The 20,566-nt window shown below is 41.5% G+C and overlaps 1 protein-coding gene across 1 annotated transcript in view; it reads right to left on the bottom strand.

The window, feature by feature from the left end:
• Window positions 1–538: 538 nt before the first annotated feature.
• npm1b (nucleophosmin 1b) overlaps window positions 539–20,566 on the bottom strand; it is a 130,450-nt gene continuing 110,422 nt past the window's right edge. Inside the window, exons 8-10 of the mRNA XM_072577614.1 lie at window positions 7,329–7,439; window positions 6,434–6,508; window positions 539–848 (exon numbers count right to left, since the gene is read on the bottom strand). Of these exons, the coding sequence (XP_072433715.1) occupies window positions 798–848; window positions 6,434–6,508; window positions 7,329–7,439 (237 nt within the window). The 3' untranslated portion in view covers window positions 539–797. The remainder of the gene's footprint in view (window positions 849–6,433; window positions 6,509–7,328; window positions 7,440–20,566) is intronic.

The following is a 20,566-nucleotide window of genomic DNA, read 5'->3' as shown; positions in this document are numbered from 1 at the left end:
CATTTGTATCTGCAAAGGGTGGCCAGTTGACCGGAGGAATGTGGACTTTTCTCCCCAACCTTGTTACCTTGCAGCACAGCAGTGCTTACAACCCAAGATCGTCCAAACAGACAGATCAGAGTCACAAACCTGGGACTTATCTTTCTACACGTGAATTAGGGTGAACAGGATACAGAGTTTATAATTATAACAAGGTGAACATGCTAAGAGTTGTGGATGCTGAATTGTTTAATTAAAAAAGCTACTTAGATTTGTTTTTAGTTCTATGGAGTTTATTGGCTGCTGAGCTACATAACCAATGAGATTAGAAAATATTAAGACATCTGTAATGACAATGCTGAAAATACACAGCAGGTATATCAGAATTGATACAAAAGCAGCAAGTGGGGGAATGGGTGGGGGTGAATTTTGGGTTCAAGATAGTTCTTCAGTTTACCAAAAAGTTCTGAAATATTGATCTGTCTTTTCACACATGCTTCACACACCTGCTGTATATTTTCAGTGTCTTTGGGTTTCAATTCATTACAAATGGACTTGGTCAGGCAACCATTACCCTTTTTTATTAGAAGAACTGAGAGGTTTGTCAGCTACCAAACATTTACCAACGCAGTCAGCCGGTTTCACGGAAATGAGAAAAGAAAATAGCTTAGAGGCTGTCAACTTGATGCAAACTATGCCGAGCAGAAGGACCGGACAAGAAAATAAACATCCGTTGGGAAAACAATGGAAGTCCATTGACTATTCTGAAATGATAAGAGAATCATTCAAAAAGCTCATTGGCTACTTTCTGAGATCCCTCACTTGATCTGCTTCAACTTCTGCCCCCAGGCCCAGAGTTCTCCAATGGCCTGCAAATAAAGAGAACAATGTTAAAACAAATCAAGCCCCACATCACCATCAACATTCATTGGTGCAAGGTTCAGCACATAACAGCAATCACAGTGACCGCTTCCACCTCAAGTTGCTTTTCTTTATTCTTTCAAGGTCACATGCAGAGAAACTTCTAAATCTCTCACTACAGAAGGAACAGGGTGCCCTCATGCATAAATTGCACAAAGCTCTTATGCAGGTACAGCAGGCAATAAGGATGGAAAATGCATTTTAGCATTTCTTGCTCAAGGAATGGAGTATAAAAGTAGGGAAGTGTTGTTGCAATTGTGCGAGGCACTGGTGAGACTGCATTTAGAGTACTATGTATCGTTTTGACCAAATTATTTAAGGAAAAATGTAACTGCATTGGAGGCAGTACAGAGAAGCTTCACTATATTTAATCCAGAGATTAATGGCTTGTTTTATAAGGAGATATTAAGCAGTTAGGGCCTGTATGCACTAGAGTTGAGATGAATGAAATGAGATCCAGCTGAGGTACACAAGATGCTGAAGGCGGTTGACAAAGTAGATGTACAATGGATGGTTCCCTTGTGGGTCCTTCTAGAATGGGAGCTCGGTTTTAGGCTCAGGAGTGAAAGGATTGTGGGGAGTGAACAGGACAGTGACGTGAAGCTGAGATGAGATCATCCATGATCGAGGAGCTGAATCACCTATTTCTGGTCCTAGCTTTTGTGTTTTACTCTCCCCAGTTGCCCTTCAATGGAGTAGTTCGACAGGACAAGGCAGAAGGCAGTTAGGTGTTAACCTCATTGTTGGTCTAGAGTCAGACCAGACCAGGTAAGGACAGCATTCGGTCTTCCCCAAAAGATATGGACTTTCACCATGATCAACAACATTTAATAACCAGCATTTTCAGTTTATTTATGGAACTTTAAAGTTCATCAGCTTCCAGAGTTGGATTAGAACTCGTGTACCCGCCTGGACCTCTAGGTTATGTGTCCCAGTGACATTACGATCAGGTCACTGTCTTCCTGCAATTGCATTGACTTTGCAAAAGTGGAGTCAGAGATTGAGATATCAACATTCCAGTTAGTACAAAGCAACTAACAGAGAAACCAGAATGCTAAGATCCAGAGTCTACAATAACAGAGTACATGATAGAACAAATAGGGCATTCGACAAGGTTTCTCATGGTAGATTGGTTAGCAAGGTTCATGATGAAGGGCTTTTGCCCACAACATCGATTCTCCTGTTCCTCGGATGTTGCCTGACCTGCTGTGTTTTTCCAGCACCACACTCTCAATTCTGATCTCCAGCATCTGCAGGCCTCAGTTTGGCCTGGTGAGCAAGGTTAGATCTCATGGAATACAGGGAGAAGTAGCCATTTGTATACAGAACTGGTTTCAAAGGATGAAGACAGAGTTGTGGTGGAGTGTTGCCTTTCAGACTGGAGGCCTGTGACCAGTGGAGTGCCACAAGGATTGGTGCTGGATCCACTGCGTTTTGTCATTTATATAAATGATTTGGATGTGAACAGAGGAGGTGTAGTTAGTAAGTTTGTAGATGACACCTAAATTAGAGGTACAGTGGACAGTGAAGAACATTACTTCAGAGTACAACAAAATCTTGATCAGATAGGTGGCAGATGGAGTTTAATTTAGATAAATGTGAGGTGCTGCATTTTGGAAAGGCAAATCAGGCTGATACACTTAATGGGGGTCTTGGGGAGTGCTGCTGAACAAAGAAACCGTGGAGTTCAAGTTCATAGTTCCTTGAAAGTGGAGTCACAGGTAGACAGGATAGTGAAGAAGGTATTTAGTATGCTTTCTATTATTAGTCAGAGCATAGGGGTTGGGAGGTCATGTTGTACAGGTCATTGGTTTGGCCACTTTTGGAATAGTATGTGCAATTCTGGTCTCCCTCCTCTCGGAAGGATACTGTGAACCTTTAAAGGATATTGCCAGGATTGGAGGGTTTATGAGTTACAGTGAGAGTCTCGAATAGACTGGGGCTGTTTTCCTTGGAGTGTCAGAGGCTGAGGGGTGACATTACAGAAGTTTATAAAATCATGAGGTGCATGGATTGTGTAAATAGACAAGGTCTTTTTCCTGGTTGGTCAGTCTAGAACTAGTGGGCATAGGTTTAGTGAGAGAGGGGAAGTAGTTTAAAGGGACCTAAGGGGCAACTTTTTCATGCAAAACGGGGTGCATGTAGGGAATGAGCTGCCATGCTGGAAAAGTGGTGGAAGCTGGTACAATGACAACATTTAAAAGGCATTTGGATGGGTACATGAATAGAAAGGGTTTAGAGGGATACGGGCCAAATGGGACTAGATTAATTTAGGATAACTCGGCATGGATTTGTTGGACCAAAGGGTTTGTTTCCATGCTGTATAACTTTATGACTCTTATGACATGGGGGAAGTTCAGGCCCTAAAATTGTTGTACAGTATACTGAGTCCAGAAGGCTGTAGGGTTCCCCAAGCAGAAAATGAGTTGTTGTTCTTCCAGCCTGCGTTGAGCATTGCTGGAGAACTGCAGCAAGCCTGAGACAGAGATGTTGGTCAGGAAACAGGCGAGTGTGTTAAAGTGGCAGGCAACTGGAAGCTCAGGGTGTTCTTTGCGGGAAGAATGTGGATCTTCTACAAAGTGGTCACCGAGTCTATGCTTTGTTTCCTCAGTGTAGAGGAGACCACATTGTGAGCAGCGAATGCAGTAGATTAGATTATGAGAAGTGCCGGTAAAGTGCTGCTTCATCTGGAAGTTATGTTTGGACCCTTGGATACTGAGGAGGGATGGGGTAAATAGGCAGGTGTTACAACTTCTGTCGCAGGGGAAGTTACCATGGGGCTGTAGGGTGTTGGCGCAAAGGATGACTGAACCAGGGTGTCCAGGAGGGAATGGACATACAATTGGCTGATTAATATAAAACAGAGTTGAGGTTAAATAGATGTTAGGAGAAAATGAGGACTGCAGATGCTGGAGATCAGAGTTGAAGAGTGTGGTGCTGGAAAAGCACAGCCAGTCGGGCAGGATCCAAGGAGCAGGGCAGTCAACATTTCAGGCAGAAGCTCTTCTTCATTTCTGATGAAGGGCTTATGCTCGAAACATTAAGTAGTTGTTGTTTGGGTTGGGGGAAGACCTTTAGTGTAGTCCCTCAGGGGTCAGTGTATGGACCTGTGCTCTTAAAGATACATTTGTGATACATTATTGATCAAGACTTTGGGACAAAACATCAAAATTTGAGAATGCTATGAAAATGTTGTTAAACGAGCACAGAACTTCATATAGACATATACAAATGGGTGGAATGAGCAGACAAATAGCAGATGAGATTCAATGCTAAGTAGTCTGAACTGATGTATTTTGGATTAGTGGTGCTGGAAGAGCACAGCAGTTCAGGCAGCATCCAACGAGCAGCGAAATCGACGTTTCGGGCAAAAGCCCTTCATCAGGAATAAAGGCAGTGAGCCTGAAGAGTGGAGAGATAAGCTAGACGTATTTTGGTCAAGACAGGATATAATAAAGGATACGTCCACAAACAGAGTGCAAGAGCAGAGGGACCTGGAGGTATATACATAAATCATTGAAAGGTGTTAGGTCAGATTAATAATGCAGTTAATATAGCATTCAGAATCCTGGGCATTATTAATAGGAGCATGGAAGACAAGAGCAGCAAGTTAGGTCACATATGCAGAAAACACCATTTGGCCTCAGTGCTAAATCTTAGCTCTTTACATTGATGAGGACTCCCAAATCCCTCTATCCTGTTCTGTCTTTTTCTATTTAGATAATATTCAAGACCACTACTTTTGGGGTACTGTGTAAGAGCAGAGATTCTTTGCTGAGTATACATGAGATACTGGTTAGATCTCAGCTGGAGGACTGTGCAGAGTCTAGAGTACTGGAGCCTCTGTGTTTGTCCATCTGTCCCTCTCTTTCCCCGTCTCTCTTTCTCTGATAATCCTCAACTTCACCTTTCTGCCTTTTCTCCATAATCTTTGATGCTCTTACTAATTAAAAATATGTCTTTTGGCCTTGAATATACTTAATTATTCTCAACTGTCCTTTGCGCTAAAGAAAAACCCATCTGGGCCACTAATGTACTTTAGTGAAGGAAACGGCCATCCTTACCTAGTCTTGCTCACACGTGACTCTAGACCCACAGCAATGTGGTTGACTCTTAACTGGCCTCTGGGCAATTAGGGGAGTGAAATTATTCAGTTTTCCCACCATGGTTTGACTATTGCCTTGTATGGTTTTCAAAAAGCCTCCCTCATTTAATAATCAGGACTGTTCAGTGTTATGATGGGAGTAATTCTATGGGTTATACCAAGTGATAAGATAGCAATGCACTGGAGAGTTCATTTTTCATGCCAAGACAGAGTGCCTCCTTAATTCACTTCTGGAGTCTCCCTCCTATTGAAGGAATGTTGTGAAACTTGATAGGGTTCAGAAAAGATTTACAAGTATGTTGCCCGGGTTGGAGGGTTTGAGCTGTAGGGAAAGATGGAAAAGGCTGCAGCTGTATTCCCTGGAGTGTCAGAGGCTGAGGGGTGGGTGACCTGATAAAAAAGTTTATTAAATCATGAGGGGCATGGATAGGGTGAATTGCCAAGATCCTTTTCCCAGGGTAGAGAAGTCCAAAACAAGAGGGCAAATGTTTAAGGAGAGAGGGGAAGTATTTTAAAGGGACCAAAGAAGCAAATCTTTCACACAGAGGGTAGTACGTTTATGGAATGAGCTGCCAGAGGAAGTGGTGGAGGCTTGTAAAATCACAACCTTTAAAAGGCATCTGGATGGGTATGTGAATAGGAAGGGTTTAGAGTGATATAGGCAAAATGCTGGCAAATGGGACTAGATTAGTTTAGGATATCTGGCCAGCATGGACGAGTTGGATCCAAGGGTCTGTTTCCATGCTGCACAGCTCTAGGACTCAAATTCTCCTGAAGGAGCTGGGTGCTACAGGGACTAAAAAAAAAGCAACAATCTGGAGCCTTACTTAGAGCCATCCTGTGAGTTAGCCTAGATAGTGTGCATTTAAGTGATCTGGTTCTGTGGAAGGATTAATCTCAATTACATGCTATGCTGTCTTCATATTCAGTGTGTGTAAAGAGTAGGCCAACTTTTCCTTTCAGGAGCGTAAGCAAGATTAAGCCAACTGCAGCGCCTTTCGATTCAGGAACCCCCAGAAGGACGAGTGCAGGAAACACATGGGAACACCACCATAAGAAGCCCTCCACAGAGGCCATTCACCATCCTGAGTTGGAAATATATTGTTACTGCTTCCATGTCACTGGATCAATCCTGATGAAGGGCTTTTGCCTGAAACATCGATTTTTCCTGCTCATCGGATGCTGCCTGACCTGCTGTGCTTTTCTAGCACCACTCTAATCTTGACTGAATCAAAATCCTGGAACTCCCTCCCTAACACCACTGTGGGTGTCCCTAAGGACTGCAGCAGCCACTTCTCCAATGCAATTATAGATGTGTGATAAATGGCCAATGATGCCCATGTGCCATATATGAATATAAAAAGCATTCACCAAAGCATTCTACGGTCAGGACTAACACTTCTTTCAAATTCTCTTTTAGGTACTCACTTTTTGGTCTCCAAATCGTAAGGAGCTTTGTATAAAGTTTTGAAACTTCTGTTTCGTCTTCGGTAGGTGCTGTCCCTGGGAAGTAGAATAAACCAAGTCAGTGTCACAGAAAGCGAAGTATTTTTTGCACCTTACTGAGTGGGCTCAGATTTGTACTAAAACAGAACCTAAATATAGAACACACATATAAAAGATAAGGCTTATCAAAGAAATCAGTCTGCCACATGCTGCTTTAAGTACTGGGAGTGAATGGGTGACAGAGTGCTGTGGAGAACATGAATGGGACAGCATCAGAGTGCAAATAAGAATCAGAATCCCCACACTGAGGAAGCAGGCCATTCGGCTCAGCGAGTCCAGGCCGACCCCGCTAGAAAACACCCCACTCAGACCCACCCCCTCTACCTCATTCCTGTAACCCTGCATTTCCAACCTGCCGCCTATGGACCTGGGAGGAAACCGGAGCACCCGGAGGAAACCCAGAGGAAAAGATAGCAAAAGGGGAAGTCAAAGAGAAAAGTCAGTTTGGTGCTTGGGGAGTGGGATGGTGGGAGGTGGGGTGGGAGGGGGAGGTGGAGGTCGGGTTGGGGGTGGAGCAGTGCAGTGGTGGTGGTGGTGGTATTTATATAGCTTTTTAAGAATGCCCAAGGACAGGAGAATACAGATTTCTCATACCCAATGTGACTTTCACATATCAACAATCTGTCAAAAAGAATCATAAATCTTGTGACCCAACCTGAATGTTGTAGAAAATGTGGAGAGAAAATGAGTTTGTTTCAGGTCCTGCCAGCATTTGTATTTCAGATTTCTAACATGTGCAGTATTCTTCTCCTGAATGAATGAACTCAGAACAAAATGAACTAAGCCATCAACACCTTTGAATAAAACAAGTGGATACCTTCTCGACCATGGTCTTCAGTTTGGTTTTTATTTCATCGATAGTGGGTGAAACCTTGACGGATTTCATTTCTTTTGATTTGTCTTCCTGCTTTCGGTTTGTATCAGGAGTCTGTCAAAAGGTAGAGACAAACAGTGTTGGTTTATTTCACATGACAAAGAACGAGCAACCAAACAGCACGGTCAAACAGCTTTTCAAACTCTGAACCTGACTTCCATTAAGCATCTGGTTCTGGAGATATAGAAAAAGAATATATCACACAGCAGGTGTCAAATTTGCAACATGCCATAACAAAATAACAGGTCACAACTGAACAATCCTAATCCCCACAAAAAGCAGCAATAATTAGGTTCCACTGGTCCTCAGAATATACCTACTTAAAGTTTTTCTGCATCCTTTGCGGCCTCAAAAGATACACCTGGCTTCTAGAAAGTTTTCTCCAAGGTAATCTCCTTATATTTCTCAGAACTGTATCAGAGAAGAGGCCATTCAAGACAGCATGTATGAATATAAGAAATAAGAGACTTCACTTTCGTAAGAATGGTTTCAGGGATGAGGGACTGAATCATATGGATGGGAGCTGGAAGAATGAAGAATCAAGCAAATGGCACAAAGATTGAAAATTTAAGAATTATATTCAAGTACTTTTCAAGGCTCAGTCAGCGAAAACAATACCAACTCGAAACTGAACCTCAAAAAAGATAGACAGGTTCAATACTGATCTATTCCAAGATCACACAAAAAGGTGTTAGATTCAGCTTCAAAACTTCTGAAACGGATCAGGAGATGAGGAAGCTAGCCAACCTTTCTTCATTACGGTTCTTACGCAGGTTTTGGGCCTAATTTAAAAATTTTCCAAATCCTGAAAGGAGCCCATCTAATTCTCATTTAGCTGACTATCACCAATTGGCTTTGAATTGCACCAAGTCGAGCAGTACAAATCTGAACAAAACAGCAGCACAGGAATAGGCCCGTTGGCCCTCCAAGCCTGTGCCCATCGTCATGCCCTAACTAAACAAAAAGAGACCTTCTGCCTTTAAATCGGTCCGTTGCCCTTTATTCCCTCCCTATTCATGTAACCATCCAGATGCCTCTTAAATGTCGCCAATGTGCCCACTTCCACCACCTCTTCTGGCAGTGTGCTCCAGGATCCGACCATTCTGTGGAAAAACTTCCCTCGCACACCTCCTTTAAACTTTCCCCTTCTCACATTGAAGCTGTGCCCCCTTGTAAGTGAAACTTCAACCCTGGTGAAAAGCCTCTGACTATCCACCCTATCTATGCCTCTTAAATGTTGTAGACTTCTTTCAGATCTTCAAAGTCTGGGAGAAGTTCGTATCCTCTCAGCTGCCACTTTTTCAGTGAAAACAATTCTAGTCTTTTTAACCTTTCCTCATAGCCAATGCCCTGGAGCAAAAGAATATGCTGTTTGGATTAAATAAAGTATGTGGACATTTACCTGCATTGTTACCTTAACTATGCTGACAAAGTCTGTCACGGGCTGAAAAACATTTTCAAACATCCAATGGTCTAAAGAAGCACATTGTAAATACGATTGTTTTTGTTAGTGGCCAACATATGGAATTCAAAAACATGGACGGCTATGGTAGCTGAGTCACTGAGCACATTCAATAGATATTTTTTACATATTAAAAGGCATCGAGGGATACAGGGAGAAACTGGGAATATGGTGTTGAAATAAATTAAGATCATATTGAATGTTGGGACAGGTTTGAAAAGCCAGATGGCCTACGCGTGCTCTCTGTTTTGATTTATTTTCGTTGCTCCACGTCTTTAATTTGATATAACAGGTCGGTTGAACTCAATGAGCCGTTTCCGTGCTATAAGAGGAGAGGTAATGGCATTGTGATATTATCACTTGACTGTTAATCCAGAGACTCAGGTTCGAATCCTGTCATGGCAGATAGTGGAATTTAACTTCAATAAAAATCTGGAATTAAGAGTTTAATGATGACCATGAATATACTAACAATTGTCAGAAATACCTAACTGGTTCACTAATGCCCTTTAGGGAAGCAAACTGCCATCCTTATCTGGTCTAGTCTACATGGGACTACAGACTCACAGCAATGTGGTTGACTCTTAACTGCCCTTTGGGTACTACACAGCATTCATTCACAGGATGAAGATGTTAAAGAAAAAAGTACATTTTATTTATTTTTTGCAAACTCCAAACTCTTCTGTAGTGACTGATGAGAATGTAAATGCAAGGATATGATACTACACCTCAACAAATCATTGGTCAGACCACATCAGGAGTAGTATGTTCAGTTTTGGGCATCTTGTTTAAGGAAGGATATTACAGCCCTGGAGAGAGTGCAAAGGAGATTTACTAGAATGACATCAGGAATGAAGGATTTTAAACAAAAGGAAAGGTTAGAGAAATTCCCCTTGGAGCAGAAAAGAATAAGAGGTGACCTTATCGAGGTGTCCAAAATTATGAACAATTTTGATTGGATAAAGAAAGTTACTCTGATTTCACTGGTTGGTATGTCTATAACTCGGGGGGGCGGGGGGGGGGGGGGGGGGAGGTTACAATTTCAAGACTGTCAGCAAGAGAGTTCGGAGAAAGTTCTTTGCTCAGAGTTTAAAGGATTTGGAACACACTGCCTGGGAAAGTAGAAGAGGTGGATTCTAACAGAGGTTTCAAAAGAGAGCTGGATATATACTTGCAAGTGATGATTTTAAGAGGGCTACAGAGGTGGGGCTAGAGACTAGAATTAGCTGGGTAGCTCTTTTAGGAGCTCGTACAGACACGGTGGGTTGAATGGCCTTCTTTTGTACTGCAAAATTCTATGGTTCTACGATTTGACCACTTTCTTGGGCAAATATCTGGGATGAAGACAATCAGTTCACAAACGATGACAATATTTAACCCTGGGATAAGCGTTTGACATCAAATTGATGTCATCACGAAGATAATCCATTTACAGACAGACCAACAGTTGGAAACACAATAACTTCCTTTGCTTTGACAAAATTGTTCATAATTTTGAACTCCTCAATAAAGTAATCTCTTAATCGTCTCTGCTCCATGGAGAACAAGCCCAATTTCTCTAATCTTTCCTTGTATTTAAAATCCCTCATGCTAGTAAATCTCCTTTGCACTCTCTCCAGGGATTTAACTTCCTTAAATAAGATGCCCAGACTGTAACATTGCGTGGCTCTGACCCCCCCTTTAAGCTCATTTGTTAGGGAAACCTTCATCCACGCTCATGTTACCTTCAGACTCTATTCCTACACACTCCAGGGCAGTCTCCTGCATTGTACCTTCAGTGAACTTGAAGTCATTGAAAACTCTGCGGCCCTTGCCACAGCTCACAACAAATCCTGCTTCCCTTACACCCCAAGTGGTGGAGGCTGGTACAATTCGAACATTTAAAAGGCATCCGAATGGGTATATGAATAGGAAGGGTTTAAGAGGGATATGGGCCCAATGCTGGCAAATGGGACTAGATTAATTTAAGATAGCTGGTTGGCCTGGACGAGTTGGTCCGAAGGGTCCGTTTCCGTGCTGGACACCTCTATGACTCTACGAGGCAACATTCCGATTTTCAAATTCAGTTTTGTTGCCAACAACCACGAATCCACAGCATGAATCATATTAGAGATATGCTGATCTTGTCTGGCGAGTTCCAAAATTGATGTAAACTTTAAGATGCAATTAAAAGTGGATCTTACTTAACATTATTTGTGCTTGTTTTTATCCATTCTACATGCAATCTGCTTCCATTTCCTAACCTCTCCAGTTCCTAAGACAATAAAGTTCTTAGGCAAAAGTGAGGACTGTAGATGCTGGAAACCAGAGTTTAGATCAGAGTGGTGCTGGAAAAGCACAGCAGGTCAGGCAGCGTCCGAGGAGCAGGAAAATCGACGTTTTGGGCAAAAGCCCTTCATCAGGTTTCAGGATGCTGCCAGATCTGCTGTGCTTTTCCAGCACCACTCTGATCTAAAATAAAAATTCTTAGCCTTAAGTGATCCTCAGAGTTGAAATCAAAAATCAAAACTTTTTTTCCACTCAACAGTTTTTCGGCATCTCAAAACTTTTCCCTTAATATACCCCACCTGCTACAATCTATGATTTCAAAGCTCAACCTTATTGTCAACAAACTCTGACATATCATCCACTACTCTTGTTAAACTTTCATTTTAAGTCCCCTACACCATTGCCCCTCACAAGAGTTTCTCAATAATAATAAAAAAAATAAATTGTAAAAAGACCATTAATTCTTGAGTTGAGAAGCTTGTCTGCAATTCATTGTGGCCTGTGTTATACCTGACCCAACAAAAACTCCAGACACTGGATGCCAGGAGACAAAAGGCATTCCATTCCCTAATATGGTCATCACTCACCTGAATGAGTAAATTAATGATTCTTTCCCTTTTGAAAAAAAAAGCTAAGTAATGAAGAGCCTTGAGAATTAACAACAACAAAAAAATCCAATTGTAAATGAATACATCACATCAATGTCTTCTTACATCAGTCAGATCAAAGGCAACGTTATTATAGGATACAGAAACCACATTCAAATCCCTTGGAAGTTGGCTTACGGCCAGCACGGTAGATTTTAATTCTTCAAAGAACTGCGACATGAACCGCTACGTGACCAACAGGAATAGTTTATTTCAAAAACAATACGCCATTTCCACCAGGGTTCAAGTTCTTTGTCAAAATTTCCTGCCCCTTTCACTTTGGAATTCCTTCACATGTCAGATGACATGTGGAAGGCATTTATGTTGAAAACCCAAGGGTCACAATCGTGGAATCCCAGCTGTAATGCCAGGATTGTGCCTAATAGTATTGTCCAGTGCTAAGTGAGAGCTGTAAGATGGTCGACAGAATGTGGGCAAGGAGGGGGTTTACAGTAGTTAATACAGGCTCCAGTCAGCTCTACAATAGAGGGACGTTTGGTGCTGAGCATCAATTAGATTGACAGGAGTGGCTATATATTGCTTTCTCTCCCACCATATCTTGCCATTTGCTGGAGGAGGACCAATCTGGCAATATTTTCAAAGATCTTTCATTCCATCTTTGAAGTCTGGATCTAGAACCCACTTTTTCACTTCTGTGGCTCTTAACTGGAGGACGAATCAGTCGTAAAGGTTAGGCCAGGTTCTCAGGCCGTAGGAAGCATGAAGATCCAGCTCTTTCTGAAAGCGGCTTTAAAAAGGAGTGGATAGAGGCTCCGCTCTTCACAGGACCGAATGGACATGCTGAACCAAGACCAGGGTCTAATCCTTTGAGCAGAATGTGAATGATCATAACAGCCTCCTCTAACATCTTTCCAATGTTGTCCGACCACTCTCACTTGGTTCCACTCTTAACTATACACTGCCAAAGAGTCACTTGCAATGGCCATCCCCCTCTAGTGTCTCTTATTTGGCCTCGTGTTTCTTTAACCCAAACAATTCAAGCTGATCTCTGCTCAAGTTATAGCAAGTCTAGCAGATTGAAATGTAATTCAATTTAGCAAAGGACACAGTTTGAGAATACTAACTCAATACGAACACTCATCTTAGTCTGTCTGCTCATAGCTATGCTGCCAACTAGTCAAACACAATGCTCAAATTAAGATTTAATTCATGACAGAAAATGCTTACAATTCAATTGACAAAACACCTAACTTATATCAAACTCAAAGCGTAAAAAATTCATTTTGCTCCTCTGACATATTCAAAAAAATTACGTAACTCTAATTACACTCAACCATCAGACTGGTGCTCCTTCCTGCCCCACGTCATGACGGAGTGAAGATATGAGTCTCCAATGGCCCCTCAGTTATTGTGAGCTAGCATACAAGTTACACAGCAAGACCAAAAATATTTGAGAGAGAGAGCAGAAAGACAAGAAAAATGAGGAAATTTTGTTTAAACTCACAACATTGGGGTCACCAGATAAGACCAACATTTATATCCCATTGTAATTGTCTTTGAGAAAGTGGTCGTTAGCCCCCTCAAATACAATGAGAAAGCTTGCCTGACCATTTCAGAGGGTTATTAGTAGCCAGTGAGAAAACCGTGGACAGACAACAGATCCCCTTCCTTCAAGGGCATTAGTAAAGCAGATGAGCTTTTATGACATGCTCATTATCACTGATTCTAAGCTTTTTAATTCCAGAGTTATTTCATACATTGAAATAAAATAGCTTGTTGTGTAATGGGATTTTAATTTGTATCTGTGGATCACTAGCTGAGACCCCTGAAACTACAGGTTCAGTGACACTAATGTACCAGAGTAATGAGACAAGTGATTGGCAATGGTAACAATTCCCACTTTCATTCCCAAACACAGCGCTGTGGCACCTTCAGATAATATATTACTGATGCTCACTGTTTGGCCTTACCTCAGTGCTATATGTTAGAGCATTGCAGGAAATAATTGAAAAGGGGAGGCAAGAATCACTGATGGCTCCTTTAAATGGATTGCCTATTTTACCCGGATTGAACAGTGAAGATCATCCCAAATTGATTTGCTAACCCCTTTGTTGGGTTTTTCACGACATCCCATGACAGAGAAAACCTGATCTTTGTTGAAGTGTCTGCAGTGCTCACCGTGGGTGACCACACTAGCCTCATCGAACATCTCTCGTACTTTGGCCGGCTGGGCAGCACTATTCTCATCTGGTTCTATTCTCAACTAATTGTATTCAGAGAACCACTTGCAATGGCTCCTCACCTCCCCTGCCCAACCTCTTCCCTCACACCCCATCACAAATCCTTGCCATCCTATTTCTCAGCTACACTCTACCTCCTGCCAACATCTGAAGGCACACAATGTTAGCTTTAAATTCAGATTGACAACACAGAGCTCTATTTTGCCACCATTTCTCTTGACTCCTCCAATGTCACTACATTATCAGAGGACAAAACTGTCATCCAGCGTTGGGTAACAGTAGTTTCCTCCAACACAGAGGAGTGAATATTGTTTGCAGTCCCGAGCTCCAAGCTTTTTTCCATGGCAACAGTCAGAGGTCAAGCCAGTCTGGTTTGCATCTTTTCTGTCACAGTGACCCACAGATGATCTCCCCGTGTCATGCACCATTGCCTGACCTTGCTGGTCTCAGCTTGTCTACTGCTGAAACCCTAATTCATACCCTTGTCATCTCTAGATGCGACTATTCCAAACCATTTCTGGCTGGTCTCACATTCTACCTGTCGTAAACTTCAGGTTATCTAAAGCTCTGCTGGTTGTGTTGCAATGCCATTTCTCCTGTCAATCCCATTTTCTCACTGACCTACATCAGTACCTGGTCAAATAGATGGGTTTTAATAACAATCCAGTTATTACATGCTCACGAGAACGAATTCCAAGCTTTTTAATTCCAGTTATTTCATCAATCGAATTAAAACTCAATTTGATTTTCAAATGCTTCCAAGGTCTCAGTGCTCCTCATCACAACTTCCTCCAGACAATACCCTCAGAGGTATTTCCTCCAGTCCTAGCTCCTTGCTTGTCCACAATTTTAAGTGCTCCACCAGCAGTGACTTTCCGCTTCGACTCTCTTCTTCAAGACTTTCAGGTTTTTGATCAAATGATTTAATGACAAGGCTTGGTGTCACACTTTGTTCGATAATGCTCTGTGAAACTCCTTTCGACACTCCGTTACAGTGAAAGCACAAAATAAATCATTTATAACTAGAACAGATGACAGTCAATATGTACACAGTGCTGTTTGATGGAGTTTGACATTTGCAAACTAGCTGTGCTTTTCCTAAATTAGGTTTCTGGAAAAGAAAAGTTTACCTTTGGCTGTAAAATAACTCTGGGGCATTCGGATGTGGTGAAACCTGCCATACAAATGAAACTAAGGCAGGGGTGGAGTAAACAAGAAAAATGAAATTAGGGAAAAGATATTTTCAATTTTTTAATCGTTTTTAATCTTGGTGCAATGGCACACTCCAAGGTTGAGCTGCAGCAAATTTTGCGCTGTAATATGGCCTATTATGTATTAGGGTTGTGTGCTGGCTTTGGCCACAGTTTCTGAAACTCCACATACTATTACAATGGCTCTGAAAGGCAATCTTCCGCCCCCCCTGTAGCAAGACTAACCAGGCAGTCACGCTCTGATTAGTACATACTTATTAAGGTAAGAGACATCTGAACACTGTGGTTTGGGAACTAAAAGAAGCATTATTCCACAATTTGTCTCGCATAATCATGCCAAACTTAATTACATGATGCTAAAGGCTGGAATTCATTTCATGTGGTAAAAGGCTAAATACTGTGATGTAAGCCCATGTAAGTAGTAATTCAATACAGTTGATTTTTGTTCAGCGAATAACCCTTGCTTGCCATGAAATATTTCTCTTCTGCAGGAAACAAAATAGCTGACTTAACAGGGATTTAAAAACTATAACACAAACTTGCGTGTATTGTAAATACATGACGTCTTCCTTGCTAATCTGTTCTAACTGTAATAAAAAAAATTCTATAAATAAATAACTGGTAAAATGCCAAAGTCAAAAAAGAGCTGATGACAGATAATAGCACCTAAATGGAAGATGAAGTACACGAATCCATGAGTTTTAATCAGTGTGTGTATGAGATGGTTCTGTGACCGGTTTCCATTGAATTCGTGGTATTGGCAATGGGATGAATTTGGCAACAGTGGGACATCTGTGCGTGTAGAAAACTGAGTTGCATGGCTGAAAACATAGCACATCTGCAGGCAGTGCAAGGCTTTGTTTTTGTGCTCTGCTATCCATCGGCTGGGCTGGGCTAGGCTGGTGGAGTTCATAAACACCAGCAATGACATTGCTGCATGAGGGAGCAGTAAGGGGTGCTGATGGGTCAATATTCCCAAGGTCAGATCCATCTAGGTAGAACCAATAACAAGCACTACAAGTTGAAAGAAGTTCTGCTCCATTAGAATGACTCGCATGACAATGAGACTTTACTGCATGGTCATTAGTTTTGGAATTGGTTAATACATAGCTCATACTTTGCTTCATTATTCTTGGTTGCTGTTACATCAAATCAGGAAAGATGAGATTTCCTACTTGCGCCTCTAAAGGTGGGGATTACCTTACTGGACATCCCAAGTAAGCATGCTATATTAATTCCTAAGTAGTGCTGGACTGTAATTCATTTATGTAGGCTAGAAAACACTACATCTGGTGTGACTCCCAATATATACTCCCGGTTGATTCAATGTCCAACTGCAGGGTACTAAGAATGCCAATTAGCACTGGGCAACTAGAATTGAGCAACAAATTTACCTATATACATCATAATCCAAGAGCAAATGTTGCAAAAAAGAGAAGGAACATCAGGAGGCATAAATACTGAAAGAATACCCAGGAAAAATAATCTCTGGATTAATTACTACAATTATTGAAGGATCAGTTTATATCATTATATTTGAGGATTCCCAATACTTCTAATTTATTAAGCTAGAAAAGATTTGGCCTATCTAATCCTCAGCACTTTCCAATTCCAGTCTGCTTAAAGTCTGGGATCATTTTAAAAAAAAAAATCAGCCTCACCTGAGTGATAAGACTATGGATTTAGATTCCAGATTCCAATCTTACAAACAGACAATATTCCTATTCTCGTGAGAGTGGAGTGATAAAGGGAGTAGGACTGAAGCTATAGCAACACAAAGATGATCCTCTAGTCATTTATCTCATTGCTGTTTATGGGCTTTTGCTGTGTACATCTGGCTTTCAGCATGGATCTTCAACAAAATGTAAATTACGGGCTGTGTAGTGAACTCCAGAAGATGTTGAGACACGGTTAATATTTCATGCTTTAAATATGACAGCCTGGCACCTACAGTTTTAGTTCTGAAAGAGTGAATTCAGGTCTAATTTTGGGAAAACCTCATTTGTCAAAAGCGATTAGATTAGTCACATAGCTTGATGCTATCCTTGCAGAGAATGTTGTAACACCAGGCACCTCAGTTTGGAGTGAAGGCAACAGATTGAGAGATTCTATTGATCTCCGTTTGCCAATTAAATGCGTTAGGAGTAGTTCCCCTTACGTTTATGAATCTATTTGTGATGCGGTCTGTCTGGATCCTCACTGACTGGTTCTAATTTGCTTGCTTGAACACAGAACATTGACTGAGGGGCTCGGATTGCCAGCACCTATGTGATAGGAAATCACCTCTTGCACCGACTGCCCTTCGGTTTATATCCGAACAAAGTGAAAATCCTGTGAAAGATGTGCCTCTCACAATACAAGACAATGTAGACCAACCAGCTGTACCCTATGTCCTTTTAGAACATCATTTCAAAGGTGTGAACAGATTCTTAGTGATGAATATCAAATCACGTCAAGAAGTTCGAATGCACAAGCGTATACCCCACAATTTAAACTCTAAAGAAATTATGCAACCATTACTGCAAAATTAACTGCAGCCAAAGGATCTATACTCTGCGTCAATTCTCCTTCACATTCAAAACTGCACAATCCTGTTACTGTTCAATGTTAAGCAGATGTTCCAAGAATTTCTCTTGAAACAACATACCCCGCTGTTGATGAGAAACCCAATTTTCGAACCAACAAAAACTCCAACCTTACTGAACTGCCTTTGGTAAGGCAATCAGAGCCTGACAAAGACCACTTCATGCACACTGTGGACACACGTTTGAAGTTGTATTACCGATCTTGCACGTTGTTCATACTTCTTAATTAGGAACAGGATTGGATCACTCAATCCCAATCCTGCTTGGCCATCCAAGATGATCATAGCGGATTTGAATTCATGTTCCCTCTAACCTTGGATAATCTTTCAATCCTTTGCTTATTCAAGGACTTTGTTTCCACCACCTTTTGAGGAAGTGTTCAAAAGATTCATGACCCTGAGAGAAAAAAAACCCTCTCATTTGTTTTATTTTAAACAGTGACTCCTTAGTTCTAGATTTTCTCACAACAGGAAACACTCTTTCTAATGTGGGGAGTTATAGGCAGTGGAAATGAATAGGAAGAGTCCTGGTCTATTGGAGTTACAGGCAGTGGGAGTGATGGAAAGGGGAGTGTTCTATTGACCTTCTGTATAAGGAAAGGCGAATAGAAATTGAAATATAGGATCACTTATAGCATCAAAGGAGGCCCTTCAGCCCATCAAGTCAATGCCAGATCTCCATGCAGCAATCCAATCAATTCCATTCCAGCAAAATCATTTCCTTCACGTGCCTGTCCAATTCCCTTTTGAAGTTGTGACAGTCTCTGCTTCTGGCATACTTGCGGGCAGTGGTTTCCAAGTTTCTGTCACCCACTGTGGAAATGGCTTTCTTCATATCACCTTCCATCTGTTAAAAATCTAATTTGTGTTCCCTGCTTCTTGGCCTGATGGTGTGTTCCCAGTCCACATTATCCAAACCTGAGACAATATTGTACTGCTCTTCCAAATCATTCCTCAATCTCAGGAAAGGGATTACTCCTTTGGAAGTCTACACAGGGAGAGGGAATAGGACTCAAATGCCACCACGGCAGATGTGGAATTAGAAGTCAATTAAAATCTGGAATTAAGAGTCTAATGATGACAATAATCCATTGTTGATTGTTGGAAAAAACCCATCTGGTCCAGTAATGTCCTTTAGGGAAGGAAACTGCTATCCTTACCTGGTCTGGCCTACATGTGACATCAGACCCACAGCAATGTCATCGACTCTTAAACTGCCCTCTGCACAATTAGGGATGGGCAATAAATGCTGCTAAACTAGCCCTCATCCCATGAATGAATAAAGAAAACAACCTGTCAAGAATTGTCACCACCTTACATGCTTCAACCAATTGCCTCTTCCTCTAAAACTTTGCGGATATAAAGTCTAACTTGTCCAGCCTCTCCTCAACTTGACTATTTAAGGAATTAGTCTAGTAAAACCTGCTCCTACTAGAATCCAATGCATTTATATTTGGCCTTATGGAAACCAATACTGCAGAGTATTCCAGATGTGGTCTGACCAAAGTCTAGTATAATTGAAGAATAACCTTCCTACTTATATATTCAATTCCCAATATCATATGAGGTGTTCTAATTACTTGCTGCATCTTGTCACAAGAATAAAATGGAATCTGCTCCCTTCTTAAAATGTAATTTTGGCTGGTCCCAACAAACATTACTTCATTTTCGCACGCAGCTATCACAATTCAATTCAGAACTCCGTTAACTAGATCAAAATGATTGGGGCGGGGGGACGGGAAGAGACTATGAACTGAAATAAAAAGACAAATGGAGTTTAAACTTCTTGATGTCCTTGAGTTGTGAAAGTGAAACAGTTTGTGACTGTTTAATGTTGTCTCCTTTCCTCAGTAGTTGTGAAATTTATGGAATTCAGGAGTTCTTGATGAATTGCACTTTTCTCCAGGTGCTTTTTGAGAGCCAAGGTATTAGGTGACAAGTTAAACCAAGCTTTCCAGGTCCTGTTGTTGCAAATCCAATTTTCCTTCACTCTGTTAAGCAACCTACTAAAATATAGTTTGGTAGCATATTCCTGATTCCAGCTCAGTTTTATGCCAAGCTGAATATTCCACAAGCAATTTGCATCTTTATTAAATAGGTGAACCTATCATTCAAATTTCTTTAGTTGTCTGGTTTCAGAGTCGCTGGATGAAAAGTGAATTTGAGTGCAGCAGTTTAGTGCATTCTGTACGAATTCCCTACACTTGCCATAATCGGTGGTTAGGTGATCACCTCAGTCATTTTAGATCAGTATTTGATCTCTTTAAAATCACTTGATTAATATCAGATGAAATAAGTTGAATATTGATAGCCCATGTTTGCTATCAAAATAACTCATACTAATGGTAAGGTCCTAGTTGCTGGACAAAGTGACCTTGGGGGTGCAGGTTCATAGCTCCTTGAAAGTGGAGTTGCAGGTAGATAGGATAGTGAAGGCGGCGTTTGGTATGCTTTCCTTTATTGGTCAGAGTATTGAGTACAGGAGTTGGGAGGTCACATTGCGGCTGTACAGGACATTGGTCAGGCCACTGTTGGAATATTGCATGCAATTCTGGTCTCCTTCCTATCGGAAAGATATTGTGAAACTTGAAAGGGTTCAGAAAAGATTTACAAGGATGTTGCCAGGGTTGGAGGATTTGAGCGAAAGGGAGAGGTTGAACAGGCTGGGGCTGTTTTCCCTGGAGTGTCGGAGGTTGAGGGGTGACCTTATGAGGGGCAAACTTATGAGGAGCATGGATAGGATAAATAGACAAAGTCTTTTTCCTGGCGTCAGGGAGTCCAGAACTAGAGGGCATAGGTTTAGGGTGA

This window comes from Chiloscyllium punctatum, chromosome 1 (assembly GCF_047496795.1).
Source record: "Chiloscyllium punctatum isolate Juve2018m chromosome 1, sChiPun1.3, whole genome shotgun sequence".
NCBI lineage: Eukaryota > Metazoa > Chordata > Chondrichthyes > Orectolobiformes > Hemiscylliidae > Chiloscyllium > Chiloscyllium punctatum.
This window is presented reverse-complemented; position numbering and strand designations above follow the sequence as displayed.